We start from the raw sequence: 24,703 nt of genomic DNA on the forward strand, positions 1-24,703 counted from the left end.
AGGCACCGCAGCAGGGGCCTTTTTCTTCTTACGTTTGTTCTTGGAAGTTGACGGCACACCAACCTGTGCTGGCGAGGGTTGCTGCTGCAACGGAGGGTATGTAGGAGCCTGAAACTGACCAAAAGACGGAGCATACATCTGCTGCTGCCGCATATGGGGAAAGTGCTGCTGCTGCTGAGGAGCCGGGAAGTATGCCGGAGGACCAGGCTGACGGGACGGCGGTTAAAGCGGCTGGAAACCCATGAAGCTCCCACCATGTGACATGGCACCAGGCTGCCCAGCACCAGCCGGCACAAACGCCGCAGCCATCCCAGAGTTTGCCAGGGGAAGACCTTGGGGTGGCATGGGCTGGGGATGTTGAGGAAGAGGCTGCACCGGTCGCGGTTGCTGCGGGCGCGGCTGTGGAGCAGCCATGCGCGGTTGCGGAGCAGCAGCAGGTCCTCCCGACGGCGGGCGCGGTGGAGGCCCCGACATGGATACCGCCGATGGATCAGCGATCACGGCAGCGAAGGAACGCGGGAACGTGGTGGAAGCCGAAGACCAGGGAGCAGAGGTGGACGACGGCGCCAGACGACCAGGAGGTAGAGGCGGCGGTTGTCGAGATGAGTTGCTGAAGCCTGAGACCTCCGACTTAGGGCACGCCTCCGAGCGTAGGTGCCGGATCCGACGGCACAGATGTTCCCAACCTCCAGACCTCCTGGCATGCATAGAGGCCCCACACGCATGATCAACGCGAGTTTGAACCTCCACTGATTCCGCCTCAGTCATCGGATCCGCACCAACCGCTGCCGACGAAGTCCGCTCGAGGGGGAAGGAGACCGGGAAGAAATCTCCAAGCACCGGCGGCGGCGTGATCCTTCGCCTCGGCAACGGACCATGCCATTGTCCAACGCGCAGCTTCCTTGAAATCCTCAGGCCCGTCGGAGACGCTGAGAACGCCCGTCGCGCCGGCGCAGCCGTCTCCTTCCGCACAGGAGCCAGCGGCGGCGTAGATGATCTACCGCATGTCGAAACCGCCTCCAAACCGCAGCGAGCTTCATCCGGCACATCCCTGCAGTCAACGGCAGAAAAACCATGCGTACCTTCGGGTGTGGAGGACGGAGCTTGCCAAACCAATGGCGTCTTCTCCCAAAACCTAGACCTTGGAGTAGGGTACCCGATCTCCGACCAGAAAACGGCAGCCAACTCCTCTTCGGACCTGCCCGCATCAATCATGGCCGCAGTCGCACCGCCCACCGTCGTCGGTTCAGCTAACACCTGGAACGCCGCCTCAAAGGGAACCTCCGAGGAGCAGGACTCGGAATCCGATTCCTCCTCACGGAGAGGAGAGAAGCGAGATCCGGGCGGCGACACACTCCGGATGACCGGTCCGGGTGCGAGCGTTAGACGCCGGCGACGCCCGCGTCTCCCATCCATCGCCTTCTCCTGCGGAAGAGGAGTCTCCACTATACTTCTACTTGCAACATAAAACTGTGAGTAAACAGAATAGATAAAACATGCAGCACCACTATACTTCACTTTTCATGGTTTGTATAATTGCAAATTGTTGTTTGGAAATCATTGTTTTCTACGTATACTCTTTGATGGCTAGCTTGGATGAATGTTACAACAGTTTGCAAAACCGTGTTCTATGACACTTTTCTTTTTTTGCTTTTCTGGATATTGGTAGGTATGTTTATCGTGAGTGTTGCCATCCTTATTTTGTAAGAAAAAATAAAGTGATATAAAACTACATGATGATGATTAATGGATCTCCCCTAAAACTGCACCATGTGATGGTTCTAGGACGCGCTCAAGAGGTAGTACGCTGGCACCGCCGTGTGAGTACTTTTCAGCCAGATATATCGCAGCGGCTAGGGCGTATATAAGAACAAGCACAAGCACAAGGTGAGCCCCTCCATCGCTTTTGTTCTGGATTTGTATGGAGTCAGGGATAAAAGGAGCTGCCTTTAACAGAGGACTGGTCCTGAATACTAGACCTTTACAGGGTTCATGCCTTTAACATAGGGCTTGGTCCTGAATGCTGGACCTTTATAGAGTTCATTATTCTTGATGCATGAGTTGTTCAGACTTCAGCTAACCCAAAATTGGATGTGATAGTTGTGTTAAATCCTATATAGTTTTTCATCATATTCGTATGTAGTTCTGGTGCCATGCAGTTGCTTCACAAGCGCTAGTTATATTAACAATTGTTATGTCAATCCATCTGTTGCAGGGAAGCAGGGGAGACACAGAGCTGGAGCTTGTCAGTAGGGAGCCATGTCCATTGGACCAAAAGTTGGGAAGGAGGGAGAGCCTTGGTTGCGGGGTTGACCATGCTTTTCTTAACCTGAGACGGATGAAGCTTGTCTGATCTGATATATGCAGGTTTATTGCATTAGCTTTTCCCATATATTATGGCATAATTTTTCTTTCTTGATTAGTGCTTGGGTTATTTTGGTTACCATGGCTTCTAGCTAGCAGGTTCTTATTGTTGCCAGTCTAGTAGTTGCTCTGATCTGATGTGCATTATCTTGTCATTGAAAGTATTGGTATCAATTATCCTATAGTCTTTATGTGAATATATTTCATTGCATTTTGATACTATATTTGAGTGTCGTTGTATTCTTTCTGTAAAACATGTCAATATATTTGATCATCAATGTCTTTATTTTGTACTTTTTGCTTGTTACTCTCATGAATAATTTCTCAGTTCTTGCAAATAATTTGCTTTGTTAGATAGTCTGGGTAGTCCCCGCCAACACTCTAGGTTCCAGTTAGTATTTCTCACGAATGCAATGATCATATACACACTGGAGCACTGAATCTACATCATTTTGCTTTTCCTTCTCTACCGAAGATCTTCATTAGGTATATTCTAGAATTGTCTCGTATATACTTGTTCTTATGTGGTGCAAACGATCTATGGAAGTTAGCTTGCACTGACACAATACTATTTTGCATGCAGGGTTTGGTTCTGCGATGCTGCTCCTTCATCTTTGACAACTAACCTTGATCCTTGTTGCCATGTAGTGGTGGCGAGTTCACCGGCAACAGTGGCCATTTGGTCTTCATCTTTATATTTTAGGTGATACTCTGGTGGTTTCCATGGTTTTTTTGCTTTCCATTTTTAGTGGTGGTGATATGATTTGGTTATGGGTTGATCTTGGTGTTCTTGCGCAATTTTTGTCACTTGCTTATTTTGTTATTTACTTGGTATGTAGTTTTGTAACTCCGCCTATGTTGTCTCAACATAGCCGGTCCCAAGCCCGGGTAAAGGAGGAGGGTTGTGATAGGCGAGGCGAGCCAACGTAAAAAACCCAGCCACACTTATGGAGATGAAACCCAAAGGAACCTCGTTGGGGCGTAACCCTCTTAGCGACGCGCCACATCGGAACCCGGGTGTGGTGTCAAATGGGCAAGGGCCGGGCCGTCACCCCCTTGGTGGCGCACCGTATCTTGATCTTAATACGGTGATAAGTGAGCAAGGGTCGGGTCGCCGCATCCTTAGTGGCGCGCTGCACCGACGCCCCGGTGTAGTGAAAAATGAGCAAGGGTCTCCGCATTTGACTCGACGAGTGCGGAGGGTAAGGAAGTTAGCCGAGCCTAGGAGGATACGCTTAGGTAGCTGGAACGTAGGGTCCCTGACGGGTAAGTTACGGGAGTTAGTTGATACAGCGGTGAGGAGGCGTGTTGATGTCCTATGTGTCCAAGAGACCAAATGGAAGGGACACAAGGCGAAGGAGGTGGAGGATACCGGTTTCAAGTTGTGGTACACGGGGACAACTTCAAACAAAAATGGAGTAGGCATCTTGGTCAATAAGAGCCCCAGGGATGGAGTTGTGGACGTCAAGAGGCAAGGGGACCGGATGATCCTTGTCAAGCTGGTTGTTGGGGACTTAGTCCTCAATGTTATCAGCGCGTATGCCCCACAAGTAGGCCACAATGAGAGCACCAAGAGGGAGTTAGGAAGGCACGGAGGACTTGGTTAGGAGGGTACCTATTGGTGAGAAGCTCTTCATAGGAGGAGACCTCAATGGCCATGTGGGTACATCTAACACAGGTTTTGAAAGGGTGCATGGGGGCTTTGGCTATGGCATCAGGAACCAAGAAGGAGAAGATGTCCTGAGCTTCGCTCTAGCCTATGACATGGTCGTAGCTAACACCCTCTTTAGGAAGAGAGAATCCCATCTAGTGACGTTCAGTAGTGGTCTACACTCTAGCCAGATTGATTTTGTCCTCTCTAGAAGAGAAGACAGACGCGCCTGCATTGATTGTAAGGTGATACCTGGAGAGAGTGTTGTCCCTCAACATAAGCTGGTGGTTGCTGACTTTCACTTTAGGATCCATGTCCAGCGGGGTAAGCGCGCCAAAGTCGCTAGAACAAAGTGGTGGAAGCTCAAGGGTGAGGCATCCCAGGCTTTCAGGGAGAGGGTTATTAAGGAGGGCCCTTGGGAGGAAGGAGGCGATGCAAACATGATGTGGACGAGTATGGCGACCTGCTTGCGGAAGGTCGCTGTAGAGGAGTTTGGGGTGACTAAGGGAAGTAGAAGGGAAGCTAAGGATACCTGGTGGTGGAACGATGAGGTCCAGAAGGTTATTAGGGAGAAAAAGGACTGTTTCAGTATGCCTATATCCTGGACAGGAGTGCAGCTAACATGGAGAAGTACAAGGTGGCGAAGAAGGCTGCAAAGCGGGCGGTGAGTGAAGCAAGGGGTCGGGCGTATGAGGACCTCTACCAACGTTTAAACACGAAGGAAGGCGAAAGGGACATCTATAAGATGGCCAAGTTTAGGGAGAGGAAGACGAGGGATGTCAACGAAGTCAAATGCATCAAGGACGGAGATGATCAGCTTCTTGTGAAGGATGAGGCGATCAAGCGTAGATGGCGGGAGTACTTTGACAACCTTTACAATGGAGAGGCTGAGAGCTCTACCATTGAGCTAGACGACTCCTTTGATGATACCAGCATGTGCTTTGTGCGACGTATCCAGGAGTCTGAGGTTAAGGAGGCGTTAAGGAGGATGAAAGGCGGCAAGGCGATGGGTCCTGATGGTATCCCCATCGAGGCATGGAGAGGCCTTGGAGACGTAGCAATAGTATGGCTAACTAAGCTTTTCAACCTCATTTTTCGGTCAAACAAGATGCCCGAAGAATGGAGGCGGAGTATTTTAGTACCAATCTTCAAGAACAAGGGGGATGTTCAAAGTTGTACTAATTACCGTGGAATCAAGCTGATGAGCCATACTATGAAGCTATGGGAGAGAGTCATTGAGCACCGCTTAAGAAGGTTGACAAGCGTGACCAAAAACCAATTTGGTTTCATGCCTGGGAGGTCTACCATGGAAGCCATCTTCTTGGTACGACAGCTGATGGAGAGATACAGGGAGCAAAAGAAGGACCTTCATATGGTGTTCATTGATTTGGAGAAGGCCTATGATAAGATACCTCGGAATGTCATGTGGTGGGCCTTGGAGAAACACAAAGTCCCAATAAAGTACATTACCCTCATCAAGGATATGTATGATAATGTTGTGACAAGTGTTCGAACAAGCGATGGCGACACCGATGACTTTCCAATTAGAATAGGGCTACACCCAGGGTCAGCTTTGAGCCCTTATCTTTTTGATTTGGTGATGGATGAGGTCACAAGGGATATACAAGGAGACATCCCATGGTGTATGCTCTTTGCGGATGATGTGATGCTAGTCGATGATAGCCGAACGGGGGTTAATAGAAAGTTAGAGTTGTGGAGGCGAACTCTCGAATCGAAAGGTTTTAGGCTTAGTAGAACTAAAACTGAATACATGAGGTGCAGTTTCAGTTCTACTAGGCACGAGGAGGGAGAGGTTAGCCTTGATGGGCAGGTGGTACCGGAGAGAGACACTTTTCGATATTTGGGGTCCATGTTGCAGAAGTATGGCGATATCGATGAAGATGTGGGCCACCGAATCAAGGCTAGGTGGATGAAGTGGCGCCAAGCTTCTGGCGTACTCTGTGACAAGAGAGTGCCACAAAAGCTAAAAGGCAGGTTTTATAGGACAGCTATCCGACCTGCGATGTTGTATGGCGCTGAGTGTTGGCCAACGAAGAGACGACATATCCAACAGTTAAGTGTAGCAGAGATGCGCATGTTGAGATGGATATGTGGCCACACAAGAAAGGATCGGGTACGGAACGACGATATACGGGAGAGAGTTGGGGTAGCACCGATTGAAGAGAAGCTGGTCCAACATCGTCTCAGATGGTTTGGACATATCCAACGGAGGCCTCCGGAAGCGCCAGTGCATAGCGGACGGATACAACGTGATGAGAATGTTAAGAGGGGTCGTGGTAGACCAAACTTGACATGGGAGGAGTCCGTTAAGAGAGACCTGAAGGTTTGGAATATCGACAAAGATTTAGCCATGGATAGGGGTGCGTGGAAGTTAGCTATCCACGTTCCGGAACCATGACTTAGCTTCGAGATCTTATGGGTTTCAACTCTAGCCTACCCCAACTTGTTTGGGACTGAAAGGCTTGGTTGTTGTTGTTGTTGTTGTACTTGGTATGTAGTTTTGTCTACCTCCATCGTCTTGTGTTCCATGTTATGTGAGTATTATTATCTTGCTGGCGTGGTAGTCCAACTCGTGGTAATATATTTATGCCAATTTGACTAGGAATTGCAGTTTTTTGCGTCATCAGTCCTGTCTTTGTGTATAGAAGCTCCCAAGTCGTATAGTTGCGTATGTATGTTGATCCATGGTTTTGTGCCACTGACTGGTACGAGACTGGGGCTGGCTGAGTGTAGAGTTGTTTATGCATCATATATAGCGGAGTGTTTATTTTCTCTTTTGGCAAGTTGGCATTGGCTAGAGCTTTGTTTACATGAAATCCTTGCTCAACATAGCTTGGTTGTAATGTTGAAAAATCTACGTTAATCTGTAGTGTCTTGTTTGTCTCATTTGAAAATCACTTCTGCTTGAGCATGTTTAGTTTGTAACTCTGCATGATTTTCCACATCAATATTAAGCTCCAGGTTATGTATGCCTAATATGCGTATTCAAGTAGCATGATGCTTCTATGCTTCTATGCCTTGCCGATACTTATTCTGGCATCATAAATGAGCTATACATGGATGTTTTATAATAATTTAATGGAAGATAAAAAGAAGTTCCATAATTACAAGTACATCATATAATTGGCCAGTACGTCTGTAAACTATTTCTTCATCTACTCAAAATAATATTTGTTGTGCAAATATAGACTTGTTTATTTGGTTCTTTGAGAAATACATGCATAACATCATATATACGAGGCAACATGACAAAAAGTACCGTCCACACACAAATTGTTATATTGTGGTTATTTTTTGTTGATGTGTTTTAAATAGCTTGAGTATCTTCAACTAGCATATTCATTTAAAGTTGATTGCTATCTTTAAAGCTAATAGAAGTTTCACGTTACAATGCTAGCATCTAAATGAAGTAGCTTGCAGAAACTGGTCTGTTATGTGCTACGATGAGCATAGTCTTTTGATGTCGTCATTTGTTCTTTTATTTTCTGATGAATTTCGTTTTGAGGTCCTATGGCATGGGGTGGTTGAGTGTAGGGTGGTTTATGCATTATAGTACAAAGCTAGAAATCTAGCCTTGGTCTGCGAAAAATTACTTTTGTAGCATAGTCATTCAGGATTGCATATAGTATTGATTTTATCATATATAGCTTTGGTGTAACCTGGCTGTTCCGGCGCAGGAAGCGTTGCTGTTACGGTTCCTATGATATTTAGCATTATGCGAATTGTATCATATCATTCTGAAATGCTCCAGATCAGGTTTTATAATAATGTGGTTGATTTCTTTGCAATCTTAAATCTTAGCTTGTTTGTGTAGCCGTACCTGGATGCGATGGATTTGCATTGATGTTGATTATTGGAGAGTTTTCTTGTTGGTTGCATGTCACATGGGTTGTGATGTATGCACTATTGTATTAATTGAACCAAGTTATTTCATGTGCAGGTTTGTATGTCCAAAAAACAGGCAAGGTGATGCCAATTATTTTTTATTGATTGACTAGTTCTATTTAAAAAGAGAAAAGCTTGCTGATATTGAATGGCATGAGCTAGACATCCAGGACCCGGGAGCATTTGTACTTGGTTATGAAGTTTTGTCTTCATCTGGACATATACCTAGGTCAAACTACCTACCTACTTGTTTTATTTGACTTTGGCCAGATAGTGCCTATGCATCCAGGTGAACATGCGCTTTCTCAATATCCTCTTATGATACCACCCATGAATAATTTGACTCAAGAAATTAGTAAGCATGTCGCTGTCCTCTGAATGTTTGCAAGGATTTGAATATTTGTATTTGGAATTTGAGTTTTTTTCGTTTTGTATTCCGGTGATGAAAGCTGGTACCGTGCTGTTGAAGACTAATGATGAAGCTACAACAATCTAAGTTCCTCAAGCATCTTCCCAGTGAGCATTCCACTAGTAGGAAAACCTTTATAGGCGGAGCTTAGTTCTGTGGCGCACCACTAAAAATGCGCCGCAGAATATTATTTTGTGGCGCACAATTCTAGGTGTGCCACAGAAATAGCTTAATTTTGTGGCGCACGCTTCAGTAGTGCGCCACAGAAACTATGTGGGGCCCACATCCTGCCACCACCAATTATTGCTGTAGGTATTTCTGTGGCGCACATGGCGTGCTGCGCCACAGAAATAACTCTTTCTGTGGCGCACGTGCTTCGGTGCGCCTACTACTTCTGTGGCGCACCTGCTCGGGTGCGCCACAGAATTAAGGGACTTATATCATCTCGCCCGTGCCCTCCCCCGCATGTTCACCTCTCCCCTCTCCCGAGCCCCTCCCCTCTCCCCTCTCCCCTCTCCCCTCTCCTCCGTCGCCGCGATTCTGTTCGCCTGGATCCGCCGCGCGCCGCCATGGTCGTCGCCATCGCCGTCGCCGCCGCCTTCCTCCGCGAGGGGCGCATGCCGCCACGGTCCTCCCATCCCCGCCACCTGCAGCACAAGCTGCCCCTACGGCGAGGAGGGGACGCCGCGAGGAGGGGCCGCCGTCGCGGCAAGGTGGAGGAGCCGCCGCCTCCTCCTCCTCCTCCACCCCTGCCGTCATCTTCAACCTCGTCCTCCACCCCTGTCATCGGTGATCTCTCTCCCCTCCCCTCCTCTCCCTCTTAATTCCTCCTCCGCTGCCCCTATGGCTTGTGTTTGCAAGCTCTGGTGATCATTTGATCACCAATTGGTTGATAATTACTGATTTGTATAGCTTCTCACACTAGTAGGAAAAGGCTCATCAGTGGCGCACCAAAAATCGATTCTGTGGCGCATGGGCGGTGCGCCACAGAATTCTCGCCACAAAAATAAGGTTTCTGTGGCGCACCGGCCCATGCGCCACAGAAAGTCTTATTTCTGTGGCGCACCGGCGGTGGTGCGCCATAGAAACTTATTTCTGTGGCGCACCGGCAGTGGTGCGCCACAGAATTTTTTTTTTGAAATTCAAAAAAAAATGGCGGCCAGATCTAGATCTAGATCTAGATCTGGGGCCGCCGAAATTTTTTTTTTTAATTTCGCTGGAAGGTAGCCGGAGGTGGGTGGGTGGGTGGGTGAAGGACGGCCGGAGGAGGAGGTGGTGGTGGTGGTGGTGGTGGTGGTGGTGATGGAGGTGGTGGTGGTGGTGATGGAGGTGGTGGTGGAGGAGGTGGTGGTGGTGGTGATGGAGGTGGTGGTGGAGGAGGTGGTGGTGGTGGTGATGGAGGTGGTGGTGGAGGAGGTGGTGGTGGAGGAAGAAGAGGTGATGGAGGAAGAGGAGGAGGTGGCCGCCGGAGTAGGTCGCCGGAGTAGTAGGAGGGGGAGGAGGAGGAGGAGGAGGAGGAGGAGAAGGTCATCGTCGCCGGAGTAGGAGGAGGCCGGCCGGAGGAGGAGGAGGAGGAGGAGAAGGTCGTCGTCGCCGGAGTAGGAGGAGGCCGGCCGGAGGAGGAGGAGGTCGCCGGAGTAGGAGGCCGGCCCCGGAGGAGGTGGTCACCGGAGTAGGAGGCCGGCCCCGGAGGAGGTGGTGGTGGTGGTGGTGGAGGAGGAGGAGGTGGTGGTGGTGGTGGTGGTGGTGGTGGAGGAGGAGGAGGAGGAGGAGGAGAAGTGGAGGAGAAGTTTGCATAAGAGGAGAAGTGAGGAGAAGTGGAGGAGGAGTGGAGGAGAAGTGGTGGAGGGCGGCAGGATGGGCACTAGGTGCGCCACAGAAATTTTTTGGACGTTAATTCTGTGTCGCATGGGCACTAGGTGCGCCACAGAATTTTTTTTCTTTTTTTTTGTATTTTGCAGCAAAAAAACTTTAACTGGCCGTAACTTTTTACTCTTTTCGAATTTGGAGATTCTAAAAATTGTCCAACCGGGCAAGCCCGGGTGAATTCGGATGTAGAATTTTCGTGGGATCATTTTGATATATTATGCGTTTTTTTTCGAGTTCGTATGCAACCAGAAATCCAGTTTGATGATTTTCCCACGCAATTTTGCAAAAAAAGTCAAAATTCATGTTTGTTAAATTTTAGTGGTGCTAGATGATATAATACATGGGAATCTCGAAGGATTTTATTTTTTGAAATTTCTATCTATTTCTTTTATTTTTTATAGAGGTAAAAAAGGCGATCCACTGTGGGGGGGGGTGGAGTTGCGTGGGGAGCCAAAAAGAACTTCTGTGGCGCATGGATCTCATGTGCGCCACAGAAATGTGTAGTTTCTGTGGCGCACCATCCCTCGTGCGCCACAGAAAGTCTTAATTCAGTGGCGCACGAGGAATTTGCGCCACTGAATGTCTTATTTCTGTGGCGCACGTGTTCCTGTGCGCCACAGAAATAGTGAAACCAATGATTGGGGCTGACCCCACCTTATTTCTGTGGCGCATGGATTGTTGGTGCGCCACAAAATTAAGCTATTTCTGTGGCGCACCGTGTCTGGTGCGCCACAAAACAAATTTCTGTGGCGCATTTTTTTTGGTGCGCCACAGAAATAAGGATCGCCTATAAGGGTTTTCCTACTAGTGTCACCATGTACTGGTGGTTGCTTATGCTTTGAAAAGCATATGAATGGATGCATGATGCTTGCCAAGCATCCCTGTTGCCTAGCAGTTGACTAATTCATTTATCTGTGAAACTTTATCTTGTTAATGTAGATAATTGAGATGAACTACTTTGCAGTAATGATTCTATTACTGTATTTACTTAAGCTAGATGGATGCCAACTATTGTTGGGGACCCTAGCTTCATTTTGAATCCTGTTGGGTAATGATAAGTGTGTAGGCTTGGTGGTTTGGATGGTTTGGTGGTTGAATTGGCCTTTGCAGTCATGAACTGCTGGCTTAGGTAGCTCCCACTACTATTGGCTTGTTGGGAAAATGATACATGCTTGCTGGGTGATCATATTTGATTGACATTAGCTTTTGATGTAGAAAATACTCGCAGATATATATAATCCGCATTTATCTGATGGTTTTAAAAGGGCTAGTGTAGTCTATGTATTCTTGGTAAATCATCTGGGATGGTTTCCTTCCTAGTTCCATTTAGAAGATGCTACTATTCAATTGGTTGGCATAACCATGGTGACTTGAGTTGGTCAAATTCCTGGTCCTTGCCATTTGTACCAGGCTTCACTTGGTCTATGATTAAATGATGACCAAACATTGTTATTCCACCCTATGTGCTTGTGTTTGACATGGCTGTTGCTATGTCTCTGTACTTATTTACTTGATGGATTCTTGTGAGCTTATGGTATGCTACTATGCTACTGGTGGGCTTGTATACATACATATTTGTAGTTGCTCTTGGTTGGCCTAAGAATGCTCCCTGGCCAGATGCTTGATGTCTTGGCTCAGCCAATGATGCAAAGGCTGAGGCAAAAACTTGGATAAGAACAGATACTAAAATGTGTGATTTAAATGGAATGCTTATAATGGTATACTAAAATAGAGATATCCACAGTAGGGGATCATGTAAATGAATGCCACTGTGGTATCCTTTGAAGAAAATGGGAAGTTTCTGATGGTTTAAAAGACTAGGTGATGCTAGGTTATTAAGTTGGCTGTCAAGGTTGGTTTTATCTGGTTAACTTGGATAGGCTATGTGTTCTTGCTTACTTATGCATATCCATCTCTACTGGATTGACTAGCTCAGGCTTGGCCTCTCTCTTGCCAGCATCACTTGGTTACTACCAAGTGATGAATAATCCCTTATGGTACCCCAGCTTTGTTTTGAACTCAACTGAGTAATGATAAATTTCTATTTCTTGTTGGCTTTGATGAAAATAGAGATATCCACAGTAGGGGATCATGTAAATGAATGCCACTGTGGTATCCTTTGAAGAAAAAGGACTGTTTCTGATGGTTTTAAAAGGCTAGGTGGTGCTAGGTGATTCAGTTGGCTACCAAGACTTGTCTCATCTGGTTAGCTGGGATATGCTATGTGTTGTTGCTTGTTTAGGCATATCTATCACTTCTTGGATTTACTGGTTCTTGATTGGCCTCTCTTTTGCCAGCATCACTTGGTCTATATACCAAGTGATGAATAATCCCTTTGGAGCATCTGCTCCATGCATGCTATGTGTGTTTGAGCATCTTGACTTATGTCACCATGGTTGCTGTTTTGTTGGTGTTTTTGTACTTGCCGATGATTAGATGGTTGGTCGATATCACTCGTACACTCGGGGGTGGAGCAAGTGAGGCTTGGTGTGATGGCACAAATATCAACTTGTGCATCCTACCTGGCCTCACTTACTCCATTCCTGGATGTTAATATTTGTTTCGACCAACAAAGTATGAGGCATTCCACTTAGTTCATACTAGCTACTTCTTAATTGCATTGGCCTTTCTTCCATTTTAGTGCCGATGATTAAATTGTTTGGTCACTTGTACACTCTGGGTGGGGCCAGTGAGCCTGGTGCGATGGCACAAATATCAATCTCTTGTGCATCCTACCTGGCCTCACTGACCCCATCCCGGAATGTTAATATATCTTTCGACCAACAAAGTATGAGGCATATGATATCTAGTTGAGATACCACTTGGCTCTTTCTTCCATTTTAGTGCCGATGATTAGAATGTTTGGTCACCTATACGCCGCAATATACTTTGTAGACGAGCCCCCCTTTCCCTGGCCGCCGTTCCGTGAACGAGTTCTTGACGAGACAACAACGCCGACATGCCTCTCCGGCGCAGCACCACTTTTCTTCTCTCGCCGTCCAGTACGTGAACGGTCTTTGCATCAAGGACTCGTTCACTGGACAGCGATGGACTGCCGTGGTTCTGCGCCGGAGATGCAGATCGGCGTTGTTGTGTCGTCAAGCACCCGTTGACGGAACGCCGACCGGGGAAAGGGGGCCCTTCTGCAAAGTATACGGCGGTGTATACTGCAACTATGGTTTCTGACCATAGTATTTGTGTTGACCAACAATGTATGAGGCACTTATTCCATTTTGTCATTCCATTTGCTTTGAGATTTTCAAAATGCCGATGATTAAAATGTTTGGTCACCGTACACTCGGGGGTGGCGTAAGTGAGCCTGGTAAGATAGCACAAATATCAATCTCTTGTGCATCCTACCTGGCCTCGCTTACACCATCCCTGAATGTTAATATTTGTGTTGACCAACAATGTATGAGGCACTTATTCCATTTTGTCATTCCATTTGCTTTGAGATTTTCAAAATGCCGATGATTAAAATGTTTGGTCACCGTACACTTGGGGGTGGCGTAAGTGAGCCTGGTAAGATAGCACAAATATCAATCTCTTGTGCATCGGACTTGGTCTCACTTACGCCATCCCTGAATGTTAATATTTGTGTTGACCAACAATGTATGAGGCACTTATTCCATTTTGTCATTCCATTTGCTTTGAGATTTTCAAAATGCCGATGATTAAAATGTTTGGTCACCGTACACTCGGGGGCGGCGTAAGTGAGCCTGGTAAGATAGCACAAATATCAATCTCTTGTGCATCGGACTTGGTCTCACTTACACCGTCCCTGAATGTTAATATTTGTGTTGACCAACAATGTATGAGGCATTTATTCCATTTCTCTTGTGCATCGGACTTGTTGGTCTCACTTTCTTCCATTTTCATCATAGTAGGAACTGGATGAAGGACCCCGATGCAAGCGAGCCTGGTGGGTAGAGATGAGGGAGCAAAGGAGGAACCGGATGAAGACTACTTTGTAGGATGAAGACTACTTTGTATCTCGAAATTGTGAATTTAGTATGAATTAAGAGTTGTATGCAAAACATTTGACACTTGCCACTATATATGTATCTCGATCGGGATCTAAGTAATGTGATGATGATGTCTATGTTATATCTGTGCAATGTACATGATATTTATATTATATCTGAATGTTGCTGTATATAACCTGTATATCTGTATATTGCTGTCTATAAACTGCATGTGTACAGCAGGCAGCACAAAATCGTGTATAATACAAGCAAATTCTGTGGCGCACTGCAAACCAATTATGTGGCGCACTCTTTTCTGTGGCGCACCTAAGAGCACGTGCGCCTCAGATACGTTAACTCTATGGCGCATGGGCTGGTGCGCCACAGAAAGCTTATTTTTGTGGTGAAATTTCTGTGGCGCACCTCCCATGCGCCATAGAATCCATTTTTGGTGCGCCACTGATGAGGCTTTTACTACTAGTGTTCAGCTAAATGTGAAAGTGGTGATGGGCAGCACATCAAGACCATTGTTGAGTGCCTCTCTGATGAAGAGCTCATCCAAGAGGTGCACCATCAGCTCTACCTCGCTTGTTTTCTATTGATATCTTCTTTGAGATGAAAGACTTTTGTCTAAAGGAAATGATTGGTTGGTTGGTTTGTCATAATGCTTCTTAATTCTGCACACTACTACATGATACCATTATATTAAGATGTATGATGCCCTTTTATCTTGCTTATGTTATTTATCACTATACTTTTTGAATTTGTTTAAATTTATGAAATGTTAGTTTTGCAATTGAGAAAGTGTTTATTCAACGTAATGCGGTATCTGCTTGGGAGGTTCATATATGCTATTTAGTGAGCGCAACTATATATTGTTCCTGCTTTACTGATTTAGTTCTTGATCTTAACTTGTTTACTGTTTCTTATGATCTGCAGAATGAAAGGCTTAGTTCTTCTGCATGTTGGAACGGTACATGGAGCAGTTGGCATGTCGTCGTGGCACTCGTGTATGGGAGAGGTGGATGCATGCGACTCTGATGCAGTAGCTACAAGGGGAGAAGTGGAACTGGTAGCTAGGGGGAGGGAAGAAACTTGGATCCGTCATGTTTTTTTACCCGAGTCGATGTGGTCAATAACCTGAGACGCCATGGTGATTTTATGATGTGTGAAGTTTGGATATCTGGTGTACTAGTGGTAGTGGCACACTCAAGATGATGTGCTTATATAGCTGATGTTATTTAGAAGATGTGCATGCCCAGAACTCTGTTATTTTCCAGTAGCTAGCTGATGTTAGCTACATTATGTAGCAGTGTGAGGAAGGAGCATACATCCGGTGGCTGATGATGCTAAGCTTACTCGGTTTATTCTTGTTGCAACCTGAACCTGAAATAGCATTGTTAGCTAGAGCACCTGATGATGTATCGAATTTGTTGTAGCCGTTTTCATGTGGCTTGCAGTTGTGGTTAATGACACATATGAATGGTAGTCGCTTATTTTCATTGTGCTGGCTAATTTGTTAAAAAGGTATATTCTCTCTAGCTGATGCAAAAGAAAATATAAAATTTGATGGTTTAAAGTTGTTGGCAAGTTTATTTCACCATGGAAGAAGGCATAACTAACTCACTGTCGAAGCATCCAGATTAGTAAAAAAACACAAATACGGCAGCAGCAATAGGTGAAAAAAGGTGAGAGTAGTCGGTTCCTGAAAATACAGATTTGACTCATGGAGCTAGCTAGAGATTACGAGGGAAGATGAAGAAATGGTAGAGGCATGTAATACGATGACCCATCGGATCACACAGGTAGGTTCTCTGAAAACAAGGAATTGATTGATCGAGTAGATATTAGGATGTAAGATGAAGAAATAGTAGCGACAGACGAACGCATGGGATGGCACAACACAATTAACGGTGCCTCAGTTACGGTGTTGGACTGGGCTTTGGTTTCACTGACACGTCAGCAATCCATGTACGCCGCGCGTCTTGGCCGTCCATCTCCTGTAGCGATCTCCTTCCCTCCCCTCCCAGCCAAATTCGAACCCTGCTACTCGCTTCCCACCAAAACGCTTTTATAAGTACAAGAACACAGTCGGCAAGTCCTCGTGCGGGGGCGCATGCGTGACTTGTGCCCCACAGCGGACTCACGCGATGTGGCGAATATGCGGAAAGATCGGATCGCACCCAGCGGCGATGGCATAAAACACCGGGCACAAAACGAGGCGAAATAAGGCTAAAAAGAGGGGCACCCCACCGCCACCGTCCGCTGACGGCCTCCTCCAGCGGCGGCGGGGTGACCAGGGCGGCGGAGAGAGGTGGTTTTTTTGGGCCGATGGCTAGGAGGCCTCCGGAGCAACCAGAGAAGCAACCCGGGATGCTCAAGTAATTGCTAGTGTCAAGCTTCTCATGTGTGTGTGTGTGTCTCGGCTGCTTTACTTGTCTCGCTGATAACTTCTTGTATAAAGCAAGTTGTTCTCTACTTACTATGCCTGATACACAGCACACCATAGCTGCATCGTGTCATGTAGATCAATGGGTGTGGATGAACAAAAACCATATAGCTAGACAACCATCTAATTCCTAACATCTAGAATTTTTTGAGATTCGGCGCCTGTGTAGGTCATATCGAGGAGCTCCCAACGTTAACGAACAAACACGGTAGCTAGACGGCCAGCTAATTCCTATCGTTTATAAATTTTTTTGATGCCATGTATAGATCATGATACACAATAGCTCCACGCTAACCGAACAAGCATCATCATCAATGCCATAACTAACCGCTACAAAGTACAGAATAGCTCCCTGTGCGTAGCCAAATAGGAATCATCATCAATGCCATAACTAATGGGACCAGAAAACCAGCGCATGCCAGCAGTGTTCCTTTGGTTACCCAAGACAACCACCCCACTCGCAACAGGCAAGGATAAGAGAAACGAAAATTACCTTCAAACCTCTAGTCTCCTTCCCGCCATAGCACCGTCCCATCCCTCAAAATTCAAATCTCAACCTTGGCATCCAGTCTATATATACCAGCAGGGGTGTAGTCTACGCGTGCGTCGCGTGTGACTTAGACTCTGCCTCTTGCTCGGAGAGGAGAGGAGCAAGGAACTCTGTCGTCGTCCTGAGGCCGATGCCCGGCAGTGAAGACACTCTTTCTTTGCTCGGAGAGGAGAGAGAGGTTAGGCGAGAGTGGTTGTTGTCCACTGAAGATGGTGATGGCCGTGTCGGCCGGAGGTACTCGGCGAGGCGAGGAGATGGTGTGTCGTTTCACTGGCAATAGATCAAGTTCTTCTACGGATCCCATCAGGTAATCCATCCATTATATTGTTCTACGAATCAACATGGCCTATCATCCTCTCTAAATCTTTATTTGTTTCTTGGCTGAATGAATTATTTGACCGGTGAAAGAGAGCCGATCCATCATCGATTTGGTACAGTCTAATTTGGAACAGACATAACACGTCCATCGCTCCGGTGAACGTGCAGCTCTCGTCTCGTAAGGACAGTGCCTCCTTTGTGCTCAGGGGACTTGCTCATCTCCATGTTGCTCCCTGGAGTGCCAAGTATACAGGCCAGAGAGTCCTCCTCAAATAATCTCTGCAAACATAAACATTGAAATAGGTGAATAATGCTGCTTTTCCTAATTCAGACCATGTAAGGCCTGTTCCTTTTCCCTGTAAATTAAGGACCGACGCCGGCTACTAGACTGCATGAATCTAGCATTAGCTGCAAGCCTGCAACTCACAATGCTTACGCTTGATTCGGTTGAACAAACAAGAGGATCTGTCTGGTATTGGATCCACCAAAGTTCCTACGATGGGGTGAATAATCGTTTGGACAAATATCAACTGACAAGATTGAGTTAACTGAAAAAAAAAGCAACCCCATGTGTTAGGCCCGGAGGATTCTTACGGAAAAGGGCATAAGATTTAGATAGAAATTGGGATGGCAAAAACAGCGTAATTCATACTTTCCTAAAGCTAAACCTAAGGAATTTCTCTAAATATCACATTGGCATGGAGGTTCATGAAGACATTTGGAGGCTAACATGTTGGTATGGTGAAGCTAATAGAAGCCTTCGTTACAAGACTTGGAGATGGCGAGGCACTTAAAGGCGGATTCTTCGCCTCCTTGGTTGCGGTGTCTGTGACTTCAAGAAGATTTTGCGCATTCAAATTGGATATGAGAAAGGATTAAGTACTCCAATTTTAAAAATATGAGTAAAGGATCTGTGGTTGAAGATACATAAAAGTTATTTCCAATCGTAACTAAATCTTCTTTTGCTAAAAAAAGAATAAGGAAGCCAGTCGTCCTCCCACGATGCCAATAAAAGATGAAGTTTGATCGGTCGATGGACAACAGGTCAACATTTATGTACTACCCCTTGTTGGTATGGTGGGACGAAGATGCCAGGTTAACCGAAAGATGGTTATCTATAGTATCTAAATAGGAGCAACCCACTAAGTTGATTTCTCTCAACATGCAAGCATGCCACCTCATCAGCCCCACCATGTTGCCATGTCACAAACCCATTTTTTTTTGACATGCAATCTATTCACCTCACCAAGCTTGCCACATCTTTAAAAAATCATTATTATGTTCAGCTTTTATGGTGTTCCTCACATGTCTTTCAGTCTAACCTTTTTTGACAACGCTCACGGTTCACCAAATCTCAACTGGTCTAACAAAAAATCGCAGCTGGCCCATTTATATCAATGGGGAGGTGGGCCCCTACTTTAAGCTGTCGGAGTCGATGGCGTACGCCGGATCGTCGCGGAGGTCCGGCGGCAGGTACCACCTCCTTCGCCGGATCTCCGCGGTCCGATCAGGCTCGCGCGTAGAGACGGGAGGGATGGGCACCCGGCGGCAGCTGAGCCGCCAACCGCCAGGCAGTTGCACGCTGGCCCAGCCCTCGCACGGCATCCATTTGTCGTGCATGAGCCTCCCCAGCGTGACGGGGAGTGGCACCCTCTTCCAGCCGCTGCTGGAGGCCTCGAAGTCATTCTTCTTCCCCATGGCGCTGCGGCGGTGGTGCTGCGAGTGGAGGTGTGGGGGAAGGAGGAACGCGGTCGGTGGTAGTTTAAGCGCGGCCGCGTGCGGGATACGATGGCATTGAAGGCAGTGCAGAAGCCCAGCCACCGCCCGCCAGTGCGCGTGCAAAACAGGCAGCCGCGCCATTTATGGCGAAGGCTGCGGCGCAGACGCGGAAGCGCTGACCGCCGAAGCGATGCCCTCGATGCAGGCTCGCTGCCAGGCAGGCCTGGTGGAGAAGCGAGTGGACACTTTGCGCGTCCGCCGAGCGTCCGCAGAGATGCAAACCTGACGCATATTTGGGCCAGGTTTGCGTCTCCGCGGACGGCCCGGTCACTTTGCGTCGCCCCGCTGGAGGGGGTGCCAGACGCATTTCCGGTCACGGCGGACACAAACGGTCGCTCAACGTCTGTTTGCGTCGCGCCGCTGGAGATGCCCTAAAGGTGAAATATTTTTTAGCTGGATGTAATGTCTCCTGAACAACAAGGCTTCTTTGGAAACTTTGTCAATTTCAAGACTCGTCGAATCAATTTCTTAGACTCAGTCAATGAGTCTCTCGGAGGTGCTCATAGGGGTAGGATGTGTGTGGATACATTTATAGCGGTAAGTATATATATGTATTGCAAGCGTTTGCGTCTATAATGTGTTTGACAAACAAAAGAAGAGATTTATTTTTGTCAAAATAAAAATATCATGGAGCAAATTAAGGTTATCCCTCAGCTCCCCCCCTCTCGGAACCCAACAAGTTTGTCAATTGTGTCCACCATATCTACCTATTAGAATTATTGCTATTCCAAATATATTCATCATGCTTTTATTTATCTTCCAAATTAAATATTGTCATGAGAAAATTAGTTAGTAAAGCTCTCACAAACTTGATGGCACATTTACTTTCTTGCACTTAATAAACTTGAGCTATTGTGACTATCTTATGAAGTTTATATGTTTGCAAATTGCGAGTTGGGAGTTAGCACAACGATGCTTTCACGGAGAACGCTTTCAACATTGCACTTATTCATATTTAGTTGATATCATGTTCTTTTGTTTATGGATGCCTAGCGCTGCGAAATAAAATGGAAACTTGTAAATCCAAGGAGTTTGCATATATGTTAGAGAAATGATAGGATTCATAGCATATAAAACAAAAAAGTTCCTACCGCAAGAACGAATAACAAGCCAGGATCTAATCTAGTAGATGGTAGCAACGAGATGAAGATCAACATACCCTCGAAGATCGCTAAGCGTTAACGAGATAAATCTCATGGTTGATGTAGTCGATCACTTGCCGCTTTCAAAAGCGCGTAGAAGATCTTGACGGTGCCACAGTCGGGCAACACCTCCGTACTCGGTCACACGTTCGGTGTTGATGACGACGTCCTTCTCCTCGTTCCAGCGGGCAGCGGATGTAGTAGATCCTCCTCGGAATCCCGCCAGCACGACGGCATGGTGACGGTGGTGGTGGAGATCTCCGGCAGGGCTTCGCCGTAAGCGCTACGGGAGAAGAAGGAGGAGAGAGTAGCTAGGGTTTGGGAGAGAGGGGGCTTGGGGCACCGGCTTGGGTGTCCCTTGGTGGTGCGGCCAAGGTGTAGCCAGCCCTCTCCCTCTCCCTCTCTTTATATAGGTGGAACCCCCAAGGGTTTGCCCAAAATTCGAATAAGAGTCCATCTCAAAACCTTCCATATGGGTGAAACCTAGGGGAAGTGGGACTCCTCCCTTTCCTTTTCCTATGGCTGGCCATGGAGGTGGAGTCCACCATGGAGTCCACCATGGACTCCACCTTCCCCTTTGGTTGGACGGCTAGGGTTGGTAGAGTCCATCCAGGCTCCACCTTCCATGGTGATTTCTTCCGGAAGGTTCTAGAACATTCTAGCGTCTTCCATAAATGCACCGGATCATTTCCAAACTTGGAAAGTGACATCCTGTACATGAATCTTATTCTCCGGACCACTCTGGAACTCCTCGTGGTGTCCTGGATCCCATCCGAGACTCCGAACAACATTCGAACTCCATTCCATATTCCATATCTACGATAAAGTTTCTTTTCTTGGATTATCTTTGGCTCCTGATATTTTGTCACTTGCCTTTTTCTTTCGATCTCATGCCGCCTTTGAAACGTTGAGTAAGCTGCTGGCTCATGGGTCCCGCATGTCATCCTCTACGAACAATAAAAGTTTCCTTTCTTGGAGTTATTTTTTACCCCTAATTTCTGGCTATTTGCCTTTTTCTTTTGATCTCCTGCCCCCTCTGAAACGATGAGGACGCTGTTGGCAGGTCGGTCCCACATGTCATCCTCTATGAACAATAAAAGTTTCCTTTAATGGATTTATTTTGAACCCCTAATTAATTTCTGGATATTTCCCCTGCCGACTTGGAATCGTTGAGGATGCTGCTGCCTCATGGGTCCCGCATGTCATCCTCTCAGAACGGTAAATGTTTATTTTCTTGGATTTTGTTGACCAAACGATTTTTGGCTTATTTTTTCTTTCGATCACCTGTAGCCTTTAAAACGTTGAGGACGCCGCTGGCTCACGGGTCCCACATGTCAACCTCTATGAACAATAAACGTTGAGGATGCTGCTGCCTCATGGGTCCCGCATGTCATCCTCTCAGAACGAAAATGTTTCTTTTCTTGGATTTTTTACCAACAGATTTTTGGTTTATTTTTTATTTCCATCCCCTGCCGCCTTTAAAACGTTGACGACGCTGTTGGCTCATGGGTCCCCGATGTCAGCCTCCCCGTACAAGAAACATATGATATCTTGATTATTTTGCAGACAATAAACAATGTATTGCGCTCTGAGCTATTTCAAACGGATAATTAAATATTTATTTTTACATAAACAAACTTATATGTTGAATCTCCTTGTTTTTTTTTGTCTTTGCGAAGCATAGGACTTTACTGTTTTTTTAGAAAATTCGGAACTTTCCTGTTTTGGAGTGGGCTGAAATTGTACGAGTCAAAAGGCCAAGCAGGATAGTTCGAAAGCCCAAATGTCCAGATGCAGCCCAATTGAAATCTTTCTTCTTGGATTTTTTTCACCCCCTGATTTCTGGCTACTTCATTTTTCTTTTGGTTCTATGCTGCCTTGGAAACGTTGAGACCGCTGCTGCAAAATGGGACGCGCATGTCATCCTCTACGTACAATAAAATTTCTTTTCTTGGATTATTTTTGGCTCCTGATATTTGGTCACTTGCCTTTTTCTTTCGATCCCGTGCAGCCTCTCAAACGGTGATACACTTGCTAATTGGGACCCGCATGTCATCCTCTATGTACAATCAAGTTTCTTTTCTTGAATTATTTTTGGCTCCGATATTTGGTCACTTGCCTTTTTCTTTCGATCTCATGCCACGTTTGAAACGTTGAGGAACCTCTTTGCTAAATGGGACCCGCATGTCATCCTCTATGTACTATAAAACTTTCTTTTCTTGGATTATTTGTGGCACCTAATATTTGGTACTTGACTTTTTCTTTCGATCCCCTGCTGCCTCTCAAACGGTGATACCGTCTTTGCTAAATGGGACCCGCATGTCATCCTCTATGTACTATAAAACTTTCTTTTCTTGGATTATTTTTGGCTCCTGATATTTGGTCACTTGCGTTTTTTTCTTTCGATCTCATGCCACGTTTGAAACTTTGAGGAACCTACTGGCTCATGGGACCCGCATGTCATCCTCTATGTGCTATAAAATTTTATTTTCTATGATTTTTTTTCACTCTCTGATTTTTGTCTATTTCCTTTTTTCTTTTGATGCCCTACCGCCTTGGAAACGTTGAGTAAGCTGCTTACACATGGGACCCGCATGTCATCCTCTATGTACAATCAAGTTTCTTTTCTTGAATTATTTTTGGCTCCTGATATTTCGTCACTTGCCTTTTTCTTTCGATCTCATGCCACGTTTGAAACGTTGAGGAACCTGCTGGCTCATGGGACCCGCATGTCATCCTCTATGTGCTATAAAAGTTTGTTTTCTTGGATTTTTTTTCACCCTCTGATTTTTGGCTATTTGCCTTTTACTTTTGATCCCCTGGCCCCTTTGAAACGTTGAGTAAGCTGCTGGCACATGGGACCCGCATGTCAACCTCTATGTACATCAACTTTCTTTTCTTGGATTTATTTTGACCCCCTAATTTCTAGCTACTTTCTTTTTCTTTTGATCTCAAGCCGCATTTCAAACATTGAGACCGCTGCTGCAAAATGGGACCCGCATGTCATCCTCTATGTACAATAAATCTTGGATTATTTTTGGCACCTCATATTTGGTCACTTGCGTTTTTTTCTTTCGATCTCATGCCGCCTTTGAAACGTTGAGTAAGCTGCTGGCTCATGGGTCCCCCATGTCATCCTCTACGAACAATAAAAGTTTCCTTTCTTGGAGTTATTTTTGACCCTAATTTACGGCTATTTGCCTTTTTCTTTTGATCCCTGCCCCCTTTGAAACGATGAGGGCCATTTGTTGGCAGGTCGGTCCCACATGTCATCCTCTATGAACAATAAAAGTTTCCTTTGGTGGATTTATTTTTTACCCCTAATTAATTTCTGGCTATTTCCTTTTTTTTCTTTTGATCCCCTGCCACCTTGGAAACGTTAGGATGCTGCTGCCTCATGGGTCCCGCATGTCATCCTCTCAGAACGATAAATGTTTTCTTTTCTTGGATTTTTTTACCAACTGATTTTTAGTTTTTTATTTTATTTTCGATCCCCTGCCGCCTTTGAAACGTTGACGACGCTGCTGGCTCATGGGTCCCCGATGTCAGCCTCCCCGTACAAGAAACATGTGATATCTTGATTATTTTCCAGACAATAAACAGTGTATTTCGCTCTGAGCTATTGCAAACGGATAAATTAAATCTTCATTTTTACATAAACAAACTTATATGTTGAGTGTCCTTGTTTTTTGTTTTTGCGAAGCATAGGACTTTTCTGTTTTTTTTGTGAGAAAAAACCGAACTTTCCTGTTTTGGAGTGGGCTGAAATTGTACGAGTTAAAAGGCCCAGCAGGATAGTTTGAAGGCCCAGATGTCCAGATGCAGCCCAATTGAAATCTTTCTTTTCTTGGACTTTTTTCACCCCCTGATTTCTGGCTACTTCATTTTTCTTTTGGTCCTGTGCAAAATAGGTCCCACATGTCATCCTCTATGTACAGTAAATTTCTTTTCTTGGATTATTTTCGGGTCCTGATATTTGGTCACCTGCCTTTTTCTTTCGATCTCATGCCGCCTTTGAAACGTTGAGGAAGCTGCTGGCGCTTGGGTCCCGCATGTCATCCTCTATGAACAATAAAAGTTTCCTTTCTTGGAGTTATTTTTGACCCCTAATTTCTGGCTACTTCCTTTTTCTTTTGATCCCATGCGCCTTTGAAACGTAGAAAACTTTCTTTTCTTTGATTATTTTTGGCACCTCATATTTGGTCACTTGCCTTTTTCTTTCGATCCCCTGCCGCCTCTCAAACGGTGATACAGCTGCTGCAAAATGGGACCCGCATGTCATCCTCTATGTACTATAAAAC

General features: G+C 46.0%; 1 protein-coding gene across 1 annotated transcript; it reads left to right on the forward strand.

Moving 5' to 3' along the window:
• Positions 1-4,637: 4,637 nt before the first annotated feature.
• LOC139832356 (uncharacterized) lies at positions 4,638-15,108 on the forward strand. The gene is made up of 2 exons (XM_071822092.1): positions 4,638-5,034; positions 15,104-15,108. Exons 1-2 carry the CDS (start codon positions 4,638-4,640, stop codon positions 15,106-15,108), a joined length of 402 nt encoding a protein of 133 aa, XP_071678193.1.
• The last annotated feature ends 9,595 nt before the right edge of the window (positions 15,109-24,703 follow it).

Source organism: Lolium perenne, chromosome 6, assembly GCF_019359855.2.
Source record: "Lolium perenne isolate Kyuss_39 chromosome 6, Kyuss_2.0, whole genome shotgun sequence".
In the NCBI taxonomy this organism is placed as follows: domain Eukaryota; kingdom Viridiplantae; phylum Streptophyta; class Magnoliopsida; order Poales; family Poaceae; genus Lolium; species Lolium perenne.